This window comes from Condylostylus longicornis, unplaced genomic scaffold (genome assembly GCF_029603195.1).
Source record: "Condylostylus longicornis isolate FDR11 unplaced genomic scaffold, ASM2960319v2 ptg000019l, whole genome shotgun sequence".
In the NCBI taxonomy this organism is placed as follows: Eukaryota; Metazoa; Arthropoda; class Insecta; order Diptera; family Dolichopodidae; genus Condylostylus; species Condylostylus longicornis.
Genome location: NW_026577988.1, coordinates 1,390,215 through 1,407,449, shown reverse-complemented (window position 1 = coordinate 1,407,449; position 17,235 = coordinate 1,390,215). Strand labels below are relative to the sequence as shown.

Genomic DNA, 17,235 nt, shown 5'->3' with positions numbered 1-17,235 from the left:
TTTTCGCGCTCTTTTTAGCGTTTTCGCGCACTTTTAACCATCTACTTATAATAACACTATTATAACAACAAATTACTATTGTACCCTACAAAAGACCTTACACAAAAATAGAAAAATAGAAATTTTAATATTTTCATATTTAGAAATGTTTTTGTGTATATACATATATACTTACCATTTTTCTAGGAAACTAGTATCTAATTAGAATTAGAAAAAAATTGGCTTTATTTATTTATGAATCAATCATAAAATCATCAATCAATAAATTATCAAACAATTGCATAATTTTCGGATAAAAAAATTTGTTATTTTTCGTAAAGATTATGATAAATTAATTGGCCATAGTTCAACTAGTTTATATTCTTATAACCATACTCGAATAATTAAATGAACTTTTAGCTTTTTTCAATTACGTTTATTTATAGCTGTAGCTTACCATTTTTACATATTAAAAATATTTCTATGCAGAGCCTGATTTTAATCAGATCTCATTCAACAATGCTCCCAACAACATAAATAATTTTTACAATTATAAGTAAAATACTAATACACTATGAAACTCAACAAAAAATAATTACAATTTCAAATCAAATACATAACAATATTCACTTCGAATGAGACGATACTAATACAAATATCAAATTATTTACCGTTCCTCTCATTGAAACACGTAAAATACTATTAATGTCACTTCTTAATTTACTTTGGTATAGGTCAGTGCCATTAATAACATATTAAACCATTTTATTTTGTAGTTAATGAAGTTCTTGTTATAAATTTTAAGTATTTAAAAAAAACACACACACATGTTACTAATTACTATTTTACAATTTTAAATTACCTGATTTTTATTTGTATAACAGCAATTTCAACAACTTTATATTTAATTTTATTCACTTAAATTTAAAATAATCAATTAGTGTTAAAAAACAATGCGAATAAATTAATCGCTTGGTATTAAAAGTCAAAAATTCTGAATTCTTATTAAAAAAATTAAGTATTTATAGACTTTCATTGAATTCGATCAACAAAACTAAAATTGTACACTTAACAACGGAATTGTTATACTACAGTGAAATTTACAATCATTAATCTAACTCTTTAAATATTTTCTAACCTTAAAGGGAAGTCAGCAAATCGTCATAATTCTAATTATACGGGAAAGAAAAAAAAATGGGTAATTTAGTTTTTATTTAAATTTCATTTAAACGATTTTATTACTCGTATAATTAATAAATTTTCAAAATCATTTCGAAAAAAAAAATCATTAATAATTAATAATAATTAATTGGTTTAAAAACAAATGTTTAATAAAACAAAAAAAATGTTCTGTTAATTGTAATTGAGATTATTAAATTAAATGAGTGTATAATAAATTGTTTACAAGATAAACTGATTAATTCTGACTCTTATAAACTGATTAACTTAAATTTTAATTGAAATAAGGAGTCTTTGCTAATTTTATAATTTAAAAAAAAAATTGGGAGCTCTAAAAATTTTTCAAAACAACTTTCCTTCTCATACCAAACTCAATTGAGCTAAATAAATTAATTGACTTTTAATAAGTAATGAAATAAGTAATTGTACCACGAAACAAAGTGACTCACGTTTAGAGTAGCATGTAATTGTTGAGGATTCTCAACCTGTATAGTATAGAGGATTCGAATAGAAAAACTGAAACGAAGGAGAGCTCTCGATTTAGCTTAAAGTGCTGAAACATCATTCCCATGCAATGAAATGTAGACACAAAAACACAATAAAGTTATTTGAACTTGGGTTAAAGTTCCCAATAATGGAAACTTTTTAATATTTTGTTATATTTAAAAACTTAATTACCTCAATTATTTTACGCATTTAAAATTAAAAATATTTACGATTTAATACAATTAATGTCAAATTAAAAAAGATTTCCACTGATATAATTAAGTAAGTAATTTTTATAAATATCTATGCGATTTTCAAAAGTTCATCCACTTGCTTTTTTTAAAGTGACTGTTCAATCATATCAAATTCTGAATATAATTCTACATATAGGTTGAAAATACAAAGTGAAAATTTGATTTTTATACAGGTAAAAAAACTAAAGTGGGTTTCAAGAGTGTCAAGAGTTGTTTAAGCTCTTAGATTTTATCTATATAAACTATTCAAAATTATATTTACTGAACGCACTCCACACAAATAGTGGGGGGTTATTTGATGGCATCAAATTTTACATGTCGAATTTTTCGGCGTGTAAAAATACGTTTCTCGATACTAGATAAGCGTAAACTTTTACTAAAAATCGACTTTACATATTTGACCATATCTCAGAAACTTATTGACGGCACCTCTTCAAATTTAATATTACAATATTGGTTGTTAGCAAAATTACCTGGGAAAATTAGCAAAGAAATAAACCTCTACTGAAAACCAAGTTTACATTTTTCTAGGCACATTACCTAAAGTCTAATTTCTATCTTTCGTAGAATTTGAAATAATTATTTAAAGCAAATTTCTATCATAATCTTATGCAGCACTTCAAAAATGTGATCGATTATGTGTTGTACCCATCAGGTATTACAGGAATATTAATATAATGCCATTTCAAAATATTTGAGTTTAATTATAAGAGATTTATTTTTATACTTCGAATTATAGTGTCGAAATTGTTATATGACAATTATAAGAATTTGAGATTTAAATTAATATTTAGTTCTATTCAATTGCATATTGCTATTTATTTGTTGTTTCCAAGGCCGTTCGAGTATTGGCAGCTTTAACTAGAACATCTGTTAATTTATTTGAATTTTACGATTCTCCCATAAGAATGCTAAATCAGTATTACCTGTTTATATCTGATATTCGTTTCTCAAATATTATGCAATGCAGAAGAATTCTTATAACAAAACAAAATTTTGTTACTATTTTTATTATTGCAAGTTCTATAGTAAGTTTTCTTTAATTTCACTGCTTTTAAAATTTTTTTCGTAATTAAGATGCGCTCAAAAACATTTAATGAATCATCTTATATCATTAAGTAATTTCACTATACACATAGGTATAGGATATGTTCCTAACTACACATATATCTAAAGAGTACAGAGTTTATCTTATATACACTGACTACACAATTGAATATAAGATTTCTTAGACATGCGCATTGAGAGCGCAGTAAGCAAAACTATAAAAATCTTTAATAAAATTATTCAAAGCTTTAATTGTGTTGTTTACAAATTTTGTACTCAAGAGTTAAGAGATAAAAAATCTCACATTTTTCATTAAAATCTCTTGAAAATTTTGCATTTACATGCAACTCAAAAATATTCATTTACTCTAGTGTTGTTCACAATTTTATCAGGTTTGTAATCAAATTAATTTTACATAATTTTAAAATATATTTAAACAAAAAAAAAAAACTCAAAACTGTGATAACAATAAAAAAACGGCATTTATTATAAGTTTTTCTATAATCGAAAATTAAAAATGGTTTTTCTCTTTTTTATATTTTTAGTTACAATTTAAAATAAGCGTCAACAATTTGATTAAAAGTTAAGCGACAAGTACCTATATATACTTTTGAAATGCTCATATCTTTTCGATAAGATTATCCACATTATATACATGTATTTGAATGAGGGATGAAATGAAGAGAAGAGGACACACAAGGGGAGGAAACCGAGGAAATTTTTTTTTATTTAAATACGTGTAATCAGTGTATAAGAATAACCAGTTTTAAAATAAGCTGTTTACAGAGAAAATGTCTTTTCAAACACTTTTCGTACTATGCCTTGGTATTGCTTTTACTCCGTGGTTGGAGGCAAGAGAATATCAAACAATTCCTTCAATAATTGAGGATGATTTACCAGAAATACAATGGAATCTCAATAATTATAATATAGATGAACAATTTGTATCAAAAGGTGAGAAATTTTATTGAAAAATTAAATTAAATAATAATTTTTATTTTGATTATTTTTTTCAGAATGCACATTTAATGTTAATAAAGATATTAAAGATCCACAACCATTATATTTAGTACCAAATTCAATTGATTTTTATGAACCCGATACATCCGGAAATGTACATATACCGAATGGAAAACAAATTGAATTTCATTGTACTAAAGGATTTGCATCGCCATTTTTAAATTTAAAAAATATAACATCAAAATGTAAAGGTGGCACCAGTTATGAGGTTTCAGGGAAAATTTATAATTTCACAGAATTTATTTGTACTAAAACAAATGATTATATTGCACGTCCAACAACAAAAAAATGTTATAATAATTCAATGATAGCTGAAATAGGATTTGAAATTATAAATAAAAAATTTGTTAAACTTATGGAAATTTGTCATGATGAAATATCTGCTTCAACATACTATGTTCAACATAATATGGGACCATTTAATAATAAATATCAACGTAATGTTACGCGACCATATTTTCAACAGGGAAAATTCTTTAAAAAACTTAATATCAATAAATTATATACACAAAATGAACAAATCAAAACAGTTGGACGTATTTTAGGTGGTAATCATGAAAAATATTTTGATATTGATAAATATGTATATTTGGCAAGAGGACATTTAGCAGCTAAAACAGATTATGTTTATGGTGTACAACAATTGGGAACATTCTTTTATATTAATGTTGCACCACAATGGCAAACATTTAATTCTGGTAATTGGCTTGCTGTTGAAGATGGTGTTCGTAATTTTATTGCAAAAAAAAAATTATATGTTGATTTATATACTGGTACATGGGGTGTTAGTTCTTTGAAAGATTCAAAAGGTGTATTTAGAGAATTATATTTGTATAATACTAATGATAATAGTAAAAATCAAGTACCAGTACCAAAATTATTTTATAAAATTGTAATTGATCGTAAATCAAGAAAAGGTATTGTTTTAATTGGTGTTAATAATCCACATTTAACATTAGAAGAAATTGAAAATGATTATATAATTTGTAATGATATTAGTAATCAAATTAATTGGCTTAAATGGAAAAAAGATAATATAACAAATGGTTATTCGTATGCTTGTAGTATACCAGATTTTGTGAAGGTTGTAAAACATTTACCAAAATTAAATGTTAAAGGAATTTTACTTTAATTTAAATAATAAATTTTATTTTTAATATTGGACTTAGATTAAATTTTATTTATGTGTATGTAAATATTAGTATAATAAAATTAAATTATAAATAATTTTTAAATTTAATGATAAAAGTTAATTATGAGTTCGTAAGTAATTAAGTGAATTATGAGTTCATTTATCTCTTCGTTTCTATACTATCGGATTACTCAACGATCTTGATAACAGTATAGTTTAAAAAAATCAATATTATTTAATAATTGTAATGAAATCTGCAGAGATTGTCCTATAAAAAACTTTTAACATAAATATTTGAAAGGTTCAATTAACATACTCTGATTCATTTACTTGTGAGTCCTTTCTTTATCTCTTCCTTTTTCATATGATCCATTAGTTCGATTTGAAAATCTTATCCACATCGTATTATTTTAGATACTATAAAACATTCTACTTGAAAATTTTCTTTCTTCTCTCTAAATTTTTATATTATTATTTAATTTTGCATATATTTAGGATGATGCGTAAATTAAAAATTGCGTTATCTGAATTATTTTTTCGTATTTTAATATTTAATAGCAATATTTTCATTGTTTTTAATGAGGAAAAATTAAATAAGAGAGTTTTCTTTTTGAGAGTGTACAACAACTTGTTAAAATATATTAATTTTGTGCAGTAACTATAGAATTTATTATTTATTGTGGAGAATTTTCCTACACTCCGCAATTGTTTAACATTTTGAAGAATTTTGCAAATAATGTGTACATATTTCGTTGATATCAAATTTTCCAAAATATATTAATATTTTTCCAAAATGGTCATCTTCAATAATTTCTAAAACGGTAATTTCTCTAAATTATTATAATGATCCCAACTGCTGAAAAGGGAACACGGAATATTAATTTTATAATTCAAAATAATTTAAATGAGTCAAGAAAGATCGAAGTTCTCGTAAACAAATACGAAATGTAATGTTTGGACTAAATTGAGAGGAACGGAATTAATTTACCCATCTTAAATTTTTAGTCAACAAAAAAAATTTTTTTTGTTTTTCCTCTTTGACGGGGCTCATTCATTATAAATCATTATAAATCTAAAATCTAAATGTTAAAATATTAAATTTTTTATATAAGAAGCACAAAAATATCACAGATCATTTCCGTGAAGAATAATAAATGAATACCCTCATAAAAAGTGTTATATATGCTTAAAAAATATCTACATTTATAATAAACAGTTGAAATTATTCAAAATCACCTCTACATTATAACTATATCAAATACCTAATTTTCACACATTTTTATTCTTAATATGAGAAAATACCAAAACGAACAAGAAACATAAAAAATAATAACAACAATACTAATGCTCATTTAAAATTTGCATTACCCACTACAATTCACTTAACTAAATCAATATACATACACACACAGTTACATTTGATTTATTGTATTTATAGTGAATTGGTCAGGTGAACGAATAAAATTTCATTTTTCAACTTTTAATTATATTTACCTTTAAAGTAAGACAAAAATTAATGAAATTTTATATCAGTTATAAGAGCTAACATATAGTATAACAAAAAATACAATTACAGTTTGGAATATACAAGTGTATATCCTAAATACCATTATAATAACTCTAATATTTTTAAAATAATTTGAATAATAAGTATTCTAATGTTTAATTTATGGGAATCACAATTTATTTTTAATAATCTTTTGGATTTTCAGAGGGTTTTCCCACTTATTTGCATCATCGCCATAAATTATTCAAATATAGTATAAGCTTTCTAGCATTTTTTTCCTAATAATTTAATTTATATCATCCTAGAATCGTTTGGAATTAATTGCAAAATTTTCCAAAGTTTCAATGTTATTTTATAAAACTTGAAATTTTTCATGATTTATTCTTGACCAGTGAAACAAAAGTACTTGATATTTACAGACAATTCGCCTATTTATTATTCTTTAATTAGAATGTAGAACAGTTACTTTTCATATATACATATATATGAATGTGTGTATGTAAATTAAAACAAATGGTTTTCCATATAACAAAACCAGAATTAAGCTCGTTTTGGATAACAAAATAATGCACCTTTTTTTATTATATTCAAAAATGAAAAATTTTGAAAAAGTTGATTTTAATAAAATTCTAGTTATAATCTCTTAATTTATATTTTTATATATAACATGTATATATATGACATATAGAAACACCTTATTAGATATTAGATTGTATATAGGGTGTCTCATATCTGTTATACACAACATAAATCAATGTATAGCGCGGTATGTCACTTGTAGAATACTCTCACTCTCTCTCTCTCTCTCTCTCTCTCTCTCTCTCACTTTTGAAAACATGACGAATAAATGTAGAATTAAATTTTTTTTATGATATTTGAGTTCATTCATAAAATATTTTACTAGCATATTTCAGATGTGCATTTAAACATTTTACGTGATCAGATCACATCCAATAGCGAGACCAAAGAGCACTTTTCAAATTAAAAAAATCAGTATTACTAGAGATTGGTGCAAAAAAATTTGCTGGTTTGGATTTGGTGCAAAAATCCTAATTACACCATCCTTATTGCACCAACCTTATTTACTTTTACTTTCGCATTTACTTTTCATTTTTTAAAAAAAAGTGCTCTTTTTATGGATTTGTGTTTTGACTCTTTGAATTCATTTGTGCTTTCACTCTTTGGTGCAACATAATTTTACTACAATAGTAATAATAACCTTTGTAATAATATTGAGCTCTTTTGCTCAATAATAGCGAAAGGGCTCAATATTATTACAAAGATTATTATTATTATGAGTGGCTGTAAATAAATGACCTTATCTCTGCTCTAATATATTAATTTAGTCTAGCCATTTTCGGCCATTCGGTATTTGCATTTCTTTCATATTCAATTTTATTAATGAAAATAAAGAGAAAAATTTTAAAAAATTTTTATTGGTAACCGTAAATGTCGGAACACTGCGTATAATATGAAAGCATCATATGATTTTCATATATAAGAAGATATGTTTGAATGTATGTATGCCTTGTATTCTATTACTTAAGTCATATTAGGACAAACATAAAGAACTCCCACTTAAATACTTAAAAAAAAAAAAAAAAAATTTTTTTTCTTCATTTTTCTTATATGCTTTTTTCATTTTAAATTTTCCATTTTATTCACTTTAGCGAGCAAAACTAAAAAATAAAACAGAAAGTGGACTTAAATAATAACACGAATATCAAATATTTACCATAAAATCAGTTTTTTTTTTATAATTTGTTTAACAGATCGCTTGAATTGCTCTTTTATATAGGCGAGATTATGTAGACATTTAACATTTACTTGCTAAGCTTAAAACAAGTTTCTGCTTAAAAAATTATTGAATTTTAATAATAGTTGCATTTAATAGCTTGATTTAGTTATACATACAGATGAAGCATTTTGGAAAATTTAAAAAAAAAAAAAAATTTTTAATTTTTCATTTTTAATTTTTTTTCAATTTTCACTTTTACAATATTTTGTGCATTTTATTTGAAAAACTTTGAAGATTAAAAGTGAATTAAAGGTGAAAATCCAAAAAAATAAAAAAAAAGAAGAAAATGAATTTTATTACCGGTTTTATGACGTTATTTATTACTTTAATTAAATTTAATTTAATAGTGAATACACAAGAAATGCAAGAATATGATTTAATTAAGAATGCAAGTGAAACTAATAATGATAATAAAAACAACAATAACAACAACAACAACAACAAGAATTATTATTGGCCTCCAATTTATAATTCGGAAACAATTGAATTGGAAAATATTTTATTGAAACAATTAGAACGTGGTAAGTTTTAATTTTATAATTAATTAATGAAAACAGATGGTATATAATTTAATTTTATATAGTTAAATATGATAGATTTGCTTAAATGTGGAACAAATAAATGTGCCGATGAATGAAATTATTTATTCAATTTTTGGCATTAAAATTACAAGATCACAAACAGTTATGAGATACAATCATATACATTCTGCCAGAATTAATTATTTAAATATTGTCCAACATAAAGGTTTATTTAAAGTTCATGTTTTTCATGGTTCTGAAATTTTAAAACAATTAGAATTCAATTGAATAATTCGAAAGCATTGAATTAATTTTTATGTTACAAATTTTAATAGAATTTTTCATAATTTTTCATAGTATCTAGTTATGTACCCTGAAATCTCTTTTAATTCAATAATTCGCGTACAATCTTAACAGATAACAAAGATTAATAAAAGAAAAATCTGAGATTTCAGATAATCTTAATAACAATAATTGCATATCATGCAGGCGCAAATCTACAAATTATAATATTCATATAGGTACTTGCAATCACATAAATTTGATTACCTAACAAAACAAATACTTACATTCAATTAAGTATAAATAATATTTACAAATGAATGTCATTTGTCAAAAACTTGTAATAATGAGTGCTAAAAAAAAATGCGTCATAATAAACTAAGTGGCACGAAAGTAACGAGAACAATTGTTGACATTTTTTATTTTCCTATACTTTGTGTTAGTACTCTGTCTACCTACAAATATTTGTACTGTATACAAACAAACATATTGTTTTTTTTTTTTTGTTATTGTAATATAATTTCGTGCTAGTACAAAATCTAGCATTTTTTTTGTAGTATTTTTGAAGAAAATGTTTACTATAGAGTGGTAATTACTTATGAAAATAAAGCTTTCATAGATAGTTTAAAAATTATATGTAATCATTCAAAAACAAAAAAAAGTTATTCCAGTGAGTTTTAATTCTGAGATATTTTTTATAATTTTTGCACTATATGCAAATATGAACTGGGAATAATTTAATTTTTATTAGAAGTTATGTAAATTTTGCTGTTATATCAGAGTGTTTTACAGCAGTACATTTAATTTCGTTTACAATTTTCATTCTCTACTTAAGATTTACTAAACTAAATTTTACAGAGCACAATATCAGTTCAGTTTTTCCAATTATAATTTTCGATTTCAAGATGAATACACCATACATATTAGCTTACGAATGAAAGACATTTATTGTAAAATTGAATTTGAATTAATGAAACGTTGTAATTTTAATTAATGAAAATTTTTTAAAAAATAATTTAAGAAATTTTACATTTACCACAATAAATTCTAGGAAATATTTAAAATCTATAAAGTAAATCTAATTCAAACATTTTATCTATATATTTTAGGTTGTAGTCCTCATTTCATTAAAAACCAATCATCTATATTAAATACAACCCAGGACATTATTAATAATTTATCAATGACATCATCATCATCATCAACACCATTCTTTATGATATCAGAAACAGAAAATCGTGAAAAAATTAATGATCCATATCCAACGAAATTTGTTCATATTCCAACAGGTCAAATACTTGATTTAGATTTTGAATGCGATGATTGTCCAAATAGTAAAATTACATTAAATGGAATATCATATGATACATTAAATTTTGAATGTAAAACATTATGCATTTTTACAGCAAAAAAATCACATGTTGATTCTTGTCGTAAAGCACAAATGTATAAAATTGGTATAAAAATTCAAAATAAATTTTATAAATTATTAGAATCATGTCATCATTTAGAATTAGCATCAAATATAACATATGATGCACAAACATTAATGTGGAAATTGGGAAAATTTTCAAGAACAATTCAAAATGAAAAAATTATTTGTCAGCCTAAATGTATGCCAATATGTAGAGAATTAAAAAATAATACTGAAGAATTAATATTAGAAAATCAAAGTGATACAAAAGAAATGGTGAATGAAAAATATGCAAAAGAATTTATGGAAAATTTTTGTTTAAGAAATATTGGAAAAAAAATTATGAATATTGAAGAAATTATATGTAAAGAGAAACAAAATAGTAGTAATAATTTAAAATTAAATAATTATGGAATTTTGATATTAATTATAAAATTTTTATTATGGAATTGAATTTGATTCAGTGGGATATTTAGTAAAAATAAATTTGTAATTAGAAAAAAAAAATTTGTAGTAATGGATTTGTTTTAATTCAACAGTATAATGGAGGAGAATAAAATTTTTGATTGAATTTAATTCAGAGCTTGCCATCAAAACAGAAATTTCTAGAAGTCTGAACAAAAAATCTATTATTTTTCTAAAATACACAAAATCTAAGAACTGAAATATATAAATATGTCTTAAAAAATTTGACGATCCCTACAAAAGAGTCCAATTTAATTTCATTAAATATTTTAGGTAAAATAATGATTTTTTTGCCAAAAAAATCTACTTTGAATAATTTTCATTGACAATCAAAATTTAAAAATTACAAAAAATTCTCATAGTCTTTATGCACAATTTTACAATATTTAGATTAAAACATTAATAAATATTTTACATTCTTCATTTATTTTTAAACAATGTATAACATCATTTATTTATATTTTTTGTTTTTCTTTATAAATTCTATTAAATATAAGAGTTTAAACAAAAACTTTGTATATGATTCCAAATTTTTTTTTTAAATTTTCATAAATTGCTAATAAAATTTTTGGATTTTTCATTATACATAAATTTTTTTTTTTAGCCAACAAAACTGTTATATTCATCAAATATTCAATATTTACCATTAATTTATATACAACTACAATTTGAAAACAATAAAATTATAACAATTTTTAATTTAGGATGAAACTTATAACAAAAAAAAAAAATATGTATATATAAATCTATATATGAATTTATTCTCTTATACATAAAAGATAATTTTAATATTACAAATAAAAATAATGTGAATCATAATTATATAACAATTTCAAAAGTTTCTTTCTATTTTTAAATTCTATAATATCAGATAAATATATATACAAAAATATATATTCTATATATATATATATATATCAGTATATAAGCCTGTCTAAATTATAATATTAAAAATTATATTTTTATTTAACAAACTTTATTAATCATTTTAACTAATTCTGTATATAGGATACATTTACGACTTCTTGGTTTACAAATTTCTCTATGATCTAATTGTAAGCCACAAACATCACCAATTCCTGGATCTAAAAATAAAAAGTAATTAAAATATTAGTAACAATATATTTAATTTCTATGTAATTTCAAAATTTACCTGCAGAATCAACTCCAACAATTCGTAAATAAACAACTTGCATAAATGTCATCGCCGTTTCAACAAAACTAAATACTTCGATTTTTAAATGTCGACTATAGTAAAGATTAACAAAACGACGATGTAGATCTGCTAAAACTTTTGAATCTGCAAAATACAAAAACAAAATAATTAAATTAATTTAATTCTTAAATTTGATAGCAAAATGAGAATTTTTAAACCCCTAAATATATGCAATTTAATTTCATAATTAAAAATTTCTCATAAATGTTAAAGAAACCAATATTAAAATATTTATTTTAAAATGGGTAATTAACTAGCTAATAAAACAAAATTATAGAGCTAAGCTCAAATTTTAAATATTCCAAGTTATTGCGCATTTATAGCATTTATGCATTCTTTTAATAAACATTGAACTTTATTACAAAATATCACAAATTACGGTATTATTTAAAATTTATTTGAAATCTGCTTCTCCCAGATTATTTTTGAACTTTTATATTTAATTTTACTGCATAAGTAAGTAAACAAAAGAATTTTCACCTATTATTACGTAAGACAAAATACAAAAAGCCAATTGAAAGACTGAAATGAAATGTCATTACCAAGGTAAAAAAGCAAAAAAAAAAAATCAATAAAATTAATTCTTTTTCCTTTCAACATTTAAAATAAAAAATAAATAAAACAGACTGAATCTAACAACAAATTGTCGTAAATTTTTTTTACTTACTTTTCTCAATTTCAACCAACTCAATAGATCTTCGAACAAGCGGTAAATTAATATCAGCTAAGGCAGAGCCACGATGTGGTACAGAATAAAAAAATACACCTCTAGAATTTTGCCATAGTGGTGCAGATGCTTGTTTTCCACTTTCCCAAGCATCAACTAATATTTGTTTTAAATATAGGCCACCTTTTGAATGACCAACCCAAACGATTGGATGATTTTGACCAACTTTTAATTTTATTAAACGTTCAGTCATTACACGAACACGTTCTGACATCGATGATCGATGATGTTTTTTAATCCATATTGGACGCCATAAATGTGGATCTGTTGTATAATTAACTGCTATTACTCTTACACCAGGACAATCTAATGGTAACCAATCGCCGGGCCAACATCTTGAATATGGTTGTTCAAATGGAAAAATATCTTCTTCAGTTGGTTCAGCATGTTTCGGACGGTTTTTAGCTGATCTTGGACGTGGTGACTGACAATGATAATCTTCTAATCGTAATCGGAATGTTGGATATGTTGCATAATCAGTATCATTTAAATAATCATTTGATTCATCTTGAGATGAAATCGATTCTTTAAATGGAGAATCGAAATATCTAAAAAATAATTAATGTTATATTAGCATTAAATATAACACATAATTTATTTAAATTACCTAATATTTTCTTTTTCATCTTCTCGATTTAAAATATAATCAAAATTATCATTTATTAATGATATGTCATTTTCATTGAAATTTTCTGCCCATCTTGGTTTCTTATTTGAATGCGGTGGAACAAAAATATTTGAACGTGAATATCTTGGTCTTTTTGGTGGTCTTAATGGTGGCTTTGGTGGTCTTTCAAAATCTACTGGCATTCTTTCATTACTCCATAAACCTTGTTTCCAAGTATTTGGTAATGAACCATGTAATCCATGTATAAAAATTATATCAGCTCGTATTGGTTGACCTTCTGGTGGCTCAGCTAATACTTTTATACTAACACATTGTTCAGCTGTTTCTATCAGTTCGGGAGGTTGAATCTTTGGTAAACTTAAATGACGTATAGGACTATAAATAATTCGTTTTGTCTCCCAACTAATTTGAGATGATGATTCTGTTAATGATGTTATTGTTCGACTTTTATCATAGTGACGTTCAAAAATTTGGGCTTTTTTCAATTTAATTATTTTAATAAGAGGATCAATTCTATGTGATACTGAAAAATAGAATGAAATGAAATGATAAAAAAAATTAATTTTAAATTTACATACTTTCATACATACATTATACAATTTAAGATTTATTTCAAAATTCAAGACGTACTTAAATAATTTTAGAACAAAATATTTAAAAGAGGAAAAATTTAATTATCAAAGTTTTATTAAGATTAAAATTACACAATCTTATTAAAAATACTTTTTGTATTAAATTTTTGTCACTTGCTTTTACTTTTTTCAAGAAAATTATTGATTTAATGGCACGTGTATAACAAAGGAAAACTAGATTTTTACGTCAGTCAAACAAAAAGAAACCTTCAAAGTTCATTTATTCGTTAAGCATAAAAAAAAAAATTTCCATTACAAAACTAATTTGTAATGTAACTAGCCTATTAATGAACAGGATTGCTATAAAATTAAAATAAATTTTACATTTCTTTGGCCCTCACCTTTTACATTATTTTACAAAATTTATAAAATTTTCGTTTACCTTGTACTGATGACAATCCTAATGATATTGTATTTGCAGCATATGCTAACATATTTGTTATTGTTTGTTTATTTGTACCTAAATTTCTTAACATCTTCCATATTTTATCAGTGCGAAAATTTTTTAATCTGCTGGCAACACCATTTGCAAATGGTAATACAATACGTAATAATAATCCAATAGCTAATCGCATACGATTCTGTTGTGAACTAAAAAATAAAATGAAGAAAGAAAAATAAGAAAACAAAATATTATTGAATGAAATAAAAAATGTTAAATTAAATAAGAGAATTATTTTCTCCTGTAAATATGCAATTATTATAAAATATAATTGAATATGTAATACAAGGAATTTTATTGCATTATTTTACAGTATTATTGAATAAATTGAATAATTTTCAATTATATTTTATATATGTGCGTGTTTATGTATATATAATTACCTTTCTGATAGCCTTAAATTAAATTCTTCTGATTTAACTAATTGTTTTCGTTTTTCATCATCTGTCATATTATTTCCATGTACATTAACATTATTATTAATAATTAAATTATTAATTTGATCACTTTCAATTCTATTTCTTTCATTAATATCATAATTCAGGTACATATTTTCCTTATAAATTAAATTATTTTCATATAATTGATTTTTATTATTATTTATGATTTCTTTGGTTTCCATTTTAAGATTTTCATTAAAATCTTTTAGAATTTTTATATTTTCTATTGAATTAATTGAATTTTTTCTCTTAATATTAATTTTTTCGTTTATATCTAATTCACTTTGTTTATTATCACAGTTTTTTACATTATCTATTTTAAAATCTTTTTGATTTTCAATATTATTACAATTATTATTAATTCTATTATCTAAATTATTAATATTATCGATGTTACTATCATTTTTTAAAATATCATTTGATGATATATCTGTAGTGTCCGGTTTATCATCTTCTGATTCATATTTAATTTGTATGTCTGCATTTAAATTTAGATTTTGAATATCTTTAACAAACATTATTGCTTATTAATTGATTTGATATTGTTATATTTTTTAAATATTCTTTGTAATATTAATTAATTGGATGATTTATTCTGGTAGTAACTTTTAGTACCTGAAAAAGAAAAAACAAATTTTAATATTAAACAACTTAGTGATAAATTATTTATACTTGTTTCAAAAAAATTTCTAAAATTAAATGAGAAAATCTTAAGGCTTTCTCTTTAATGTGAAGTGTGATTATAAACACGGTACAAAGAGTAGATAAAAAATATTAATGCAATCTCAAAATTGATTTATTTTTCAACCATATGACTCGCATCTGTCCTGGATTACAAACCATAAGTATAGAATTTTGTTCTAATTTTCAGAAAACGTGTCAGAAATTTAAATATTCAAATTCTATCAAAATCAAAAATTAATAAATTTTAATAAACTAATAACAAATATTTTATTTCGACGCAATGTTTATTAATAACAATCTTCCTCACATATTATTTTGAATATTTAGAAATGTCAAGAACCTATGGGGAATACCCACTATCCAACATTGGAAAAATTTTAAAATATTTCGAAATTAATGGAAAAAACCTACCAAATTCATATTATACTAGTAATTTTGAGGGCAATATTTTGGAAAATAAAATACATTTATTTTAATTAACAAGTAGTAATTAAGACTTTTAAATTTTTTTCAAAATATTTTTGATTAAAGATTTTTAAAATGTAGAATGGAGGGTTTTCACTATAAGCCCTCGAATTATATTATTTATGTATTTATTATTAACACATTGCCGACCGCTCGAATTTCAACTAAATATAAGTTATCCACCGCGCATTTTTCATTCTATCAACATCGTCTTCTGAAAATTCTAATTCAGTATCAACGTAAAATTCATCAAAAGCATCTTCAATTTCCTGAGACATTTTATTGAGGTCTTTTATTATATTACAAAAATATATTACAAAAAAAAATATATAGTTGTTCGATGATAAAATATAAAGATATACGATGATATTATAAGCTATAATTCAATATCAGCAATATTTCTTTTCTACTGAAGAAATATTGCTGATATACCGTTATATACTGCGATTAACGAAGAGAAGAGAGCATCAAAATATGTAATATAATATATATAGATTTAATATACTTAAAACCATGTATGCAGTACATTGTCAAACGGGGAGATTTCCCCGATCGGTCGTACACTGACATTTTTTATGGCGGGGTGATCTCCCCGATCGGTCGGCAATGTATTAAAGAATTTTTGAAAAAAAAAATTTTACCAGAGAAAAAATAAATACATAAAAATTTTCTGTAATAAAAATGCAAAATTTTCAAAATTTATGAAGATTTTTGGCAGCACTAATAAACTTTCTATACAATTCTATACCAATAAAAAAAATATACGCAATATACTGCACATAGCGCAATGCAATTATGTGATGAAAAACACAAATTTTATAAAACATATTCATATGTGAAATTATTCATTCTCAAACAGGTTGCAACTTGCAAATTCTTATATCTTAATTTTTTTCCTCTCTTTCCGCTCTTTTCAA

General features: G+C 23.5%; 3 protein-coding genes across 3 annotated transcripts in view; 2 read left to right on the top strand and 1 right to left on the bottom strand.

Annotated features, from left to right (window-relative positions):
• The window catches only part of LOC129606599 (uncharacterized), a 29,454-nt gene extending 24,325 nt beyond the window's left edge, over positions 1-5,129 (top strand). The window contains exons 8-9 of the mRNA XM_055516992.1: positions 3,722-3,899; positions 3,962-5,129. Of these exons, the coding sequence (XP_055372967.1) occupies positions 3,722-3,899; positions 3,962-5,097 (1,314 nt within the window). The 3' untranslated portion in view covers positions 5,098-5,129. The remainder of the gene's footprint in view (positions 1-3,721; positions 3,900-3,961) is intronic.
• A 3,226-nt stretch (positions 5,130-8,355) lies between these two features.
• On the top strand, positions 8,356-11,105 carry LOC129606607 (probable polyketide synthase 32). Its single transcript, XM_055517001.1, has 2 exons — positions 8,356-8,923; positions 10,315-11,105. The coding sequence occupies exons 1-2, from the start codon at positions 8,689-8,691 to the stop codon at positions 11,070-11,072; spliced, it is 993 nt and encodes a 330-aa protein (XP_055372976.1). The 5' UTR covers positions 8,356-8,688; the 3' UTR covers positions 11,073-11,105.
• A 386-nt stretch (positions 11,106-11,491) lies between these two features.
• Positions 11,492-15,769, bottom strand: LOC129606604 (uncharacterized). Its single transcript, XM_055516998.1, has 6 exons — positions 15,113-15,769; positions 14,670-14,878; positions 13,635-14,178; positions 12,968-13,575; positions 12,238-12,384; positions 11,492-12,169 (listed from the first exon to the last, which is right to left on the bottom strand). The coding sequence occupies exons 1-6, from the start codon at positions 15,685-15,687 to the stop codon at positions 12,051-12,053; spliced, it is 2,202 nt and encodes a 733-aa protein (XP_055372973.1). The 5' UTR covers positions 15,688-15,769; the 3' UTR covers positions 11,492-12,050.
• Positions 15,770-17,235: the final 1,466 nt, after the last annotated feature.

Coding starts and splice junctions, on each gene's coding strand:
- LOC129606607 (XM_055517001.1), top strand. CDS start 8,689: ATGAATTTTATTACCGGTTTTATGACGTTATTTATTACTTTAATTAAA. Junction 8,924..10,314: donor ATTGAAACAATTAGAACGTG/GTAAGTTTTAAT, acceptor TATATATTTTAG/GTTGTAGTCCTCATTTCATT.
- LOC129606604 (XM_055516998.1), bottom strand. CDS start 15,687: ATGTTTGTTAAAGATATTCAAAATCTAAATTTAAATGCAGACATACAA. Junction 13,576..13,634: donor GATGAAAAAGAAAATATTAG/GTAATTTAAATA, acceptor ATTATTTTTTAG/ATATTTCGATTCTCCATTTA. Junction 12,385..12,967: donor GTTGGTTGAAATTGAGAAAA/GTAAGTAAAAAA, acceptor TGTATTTTGCAG/ATTCAAAAGTTTTAGCAGAT.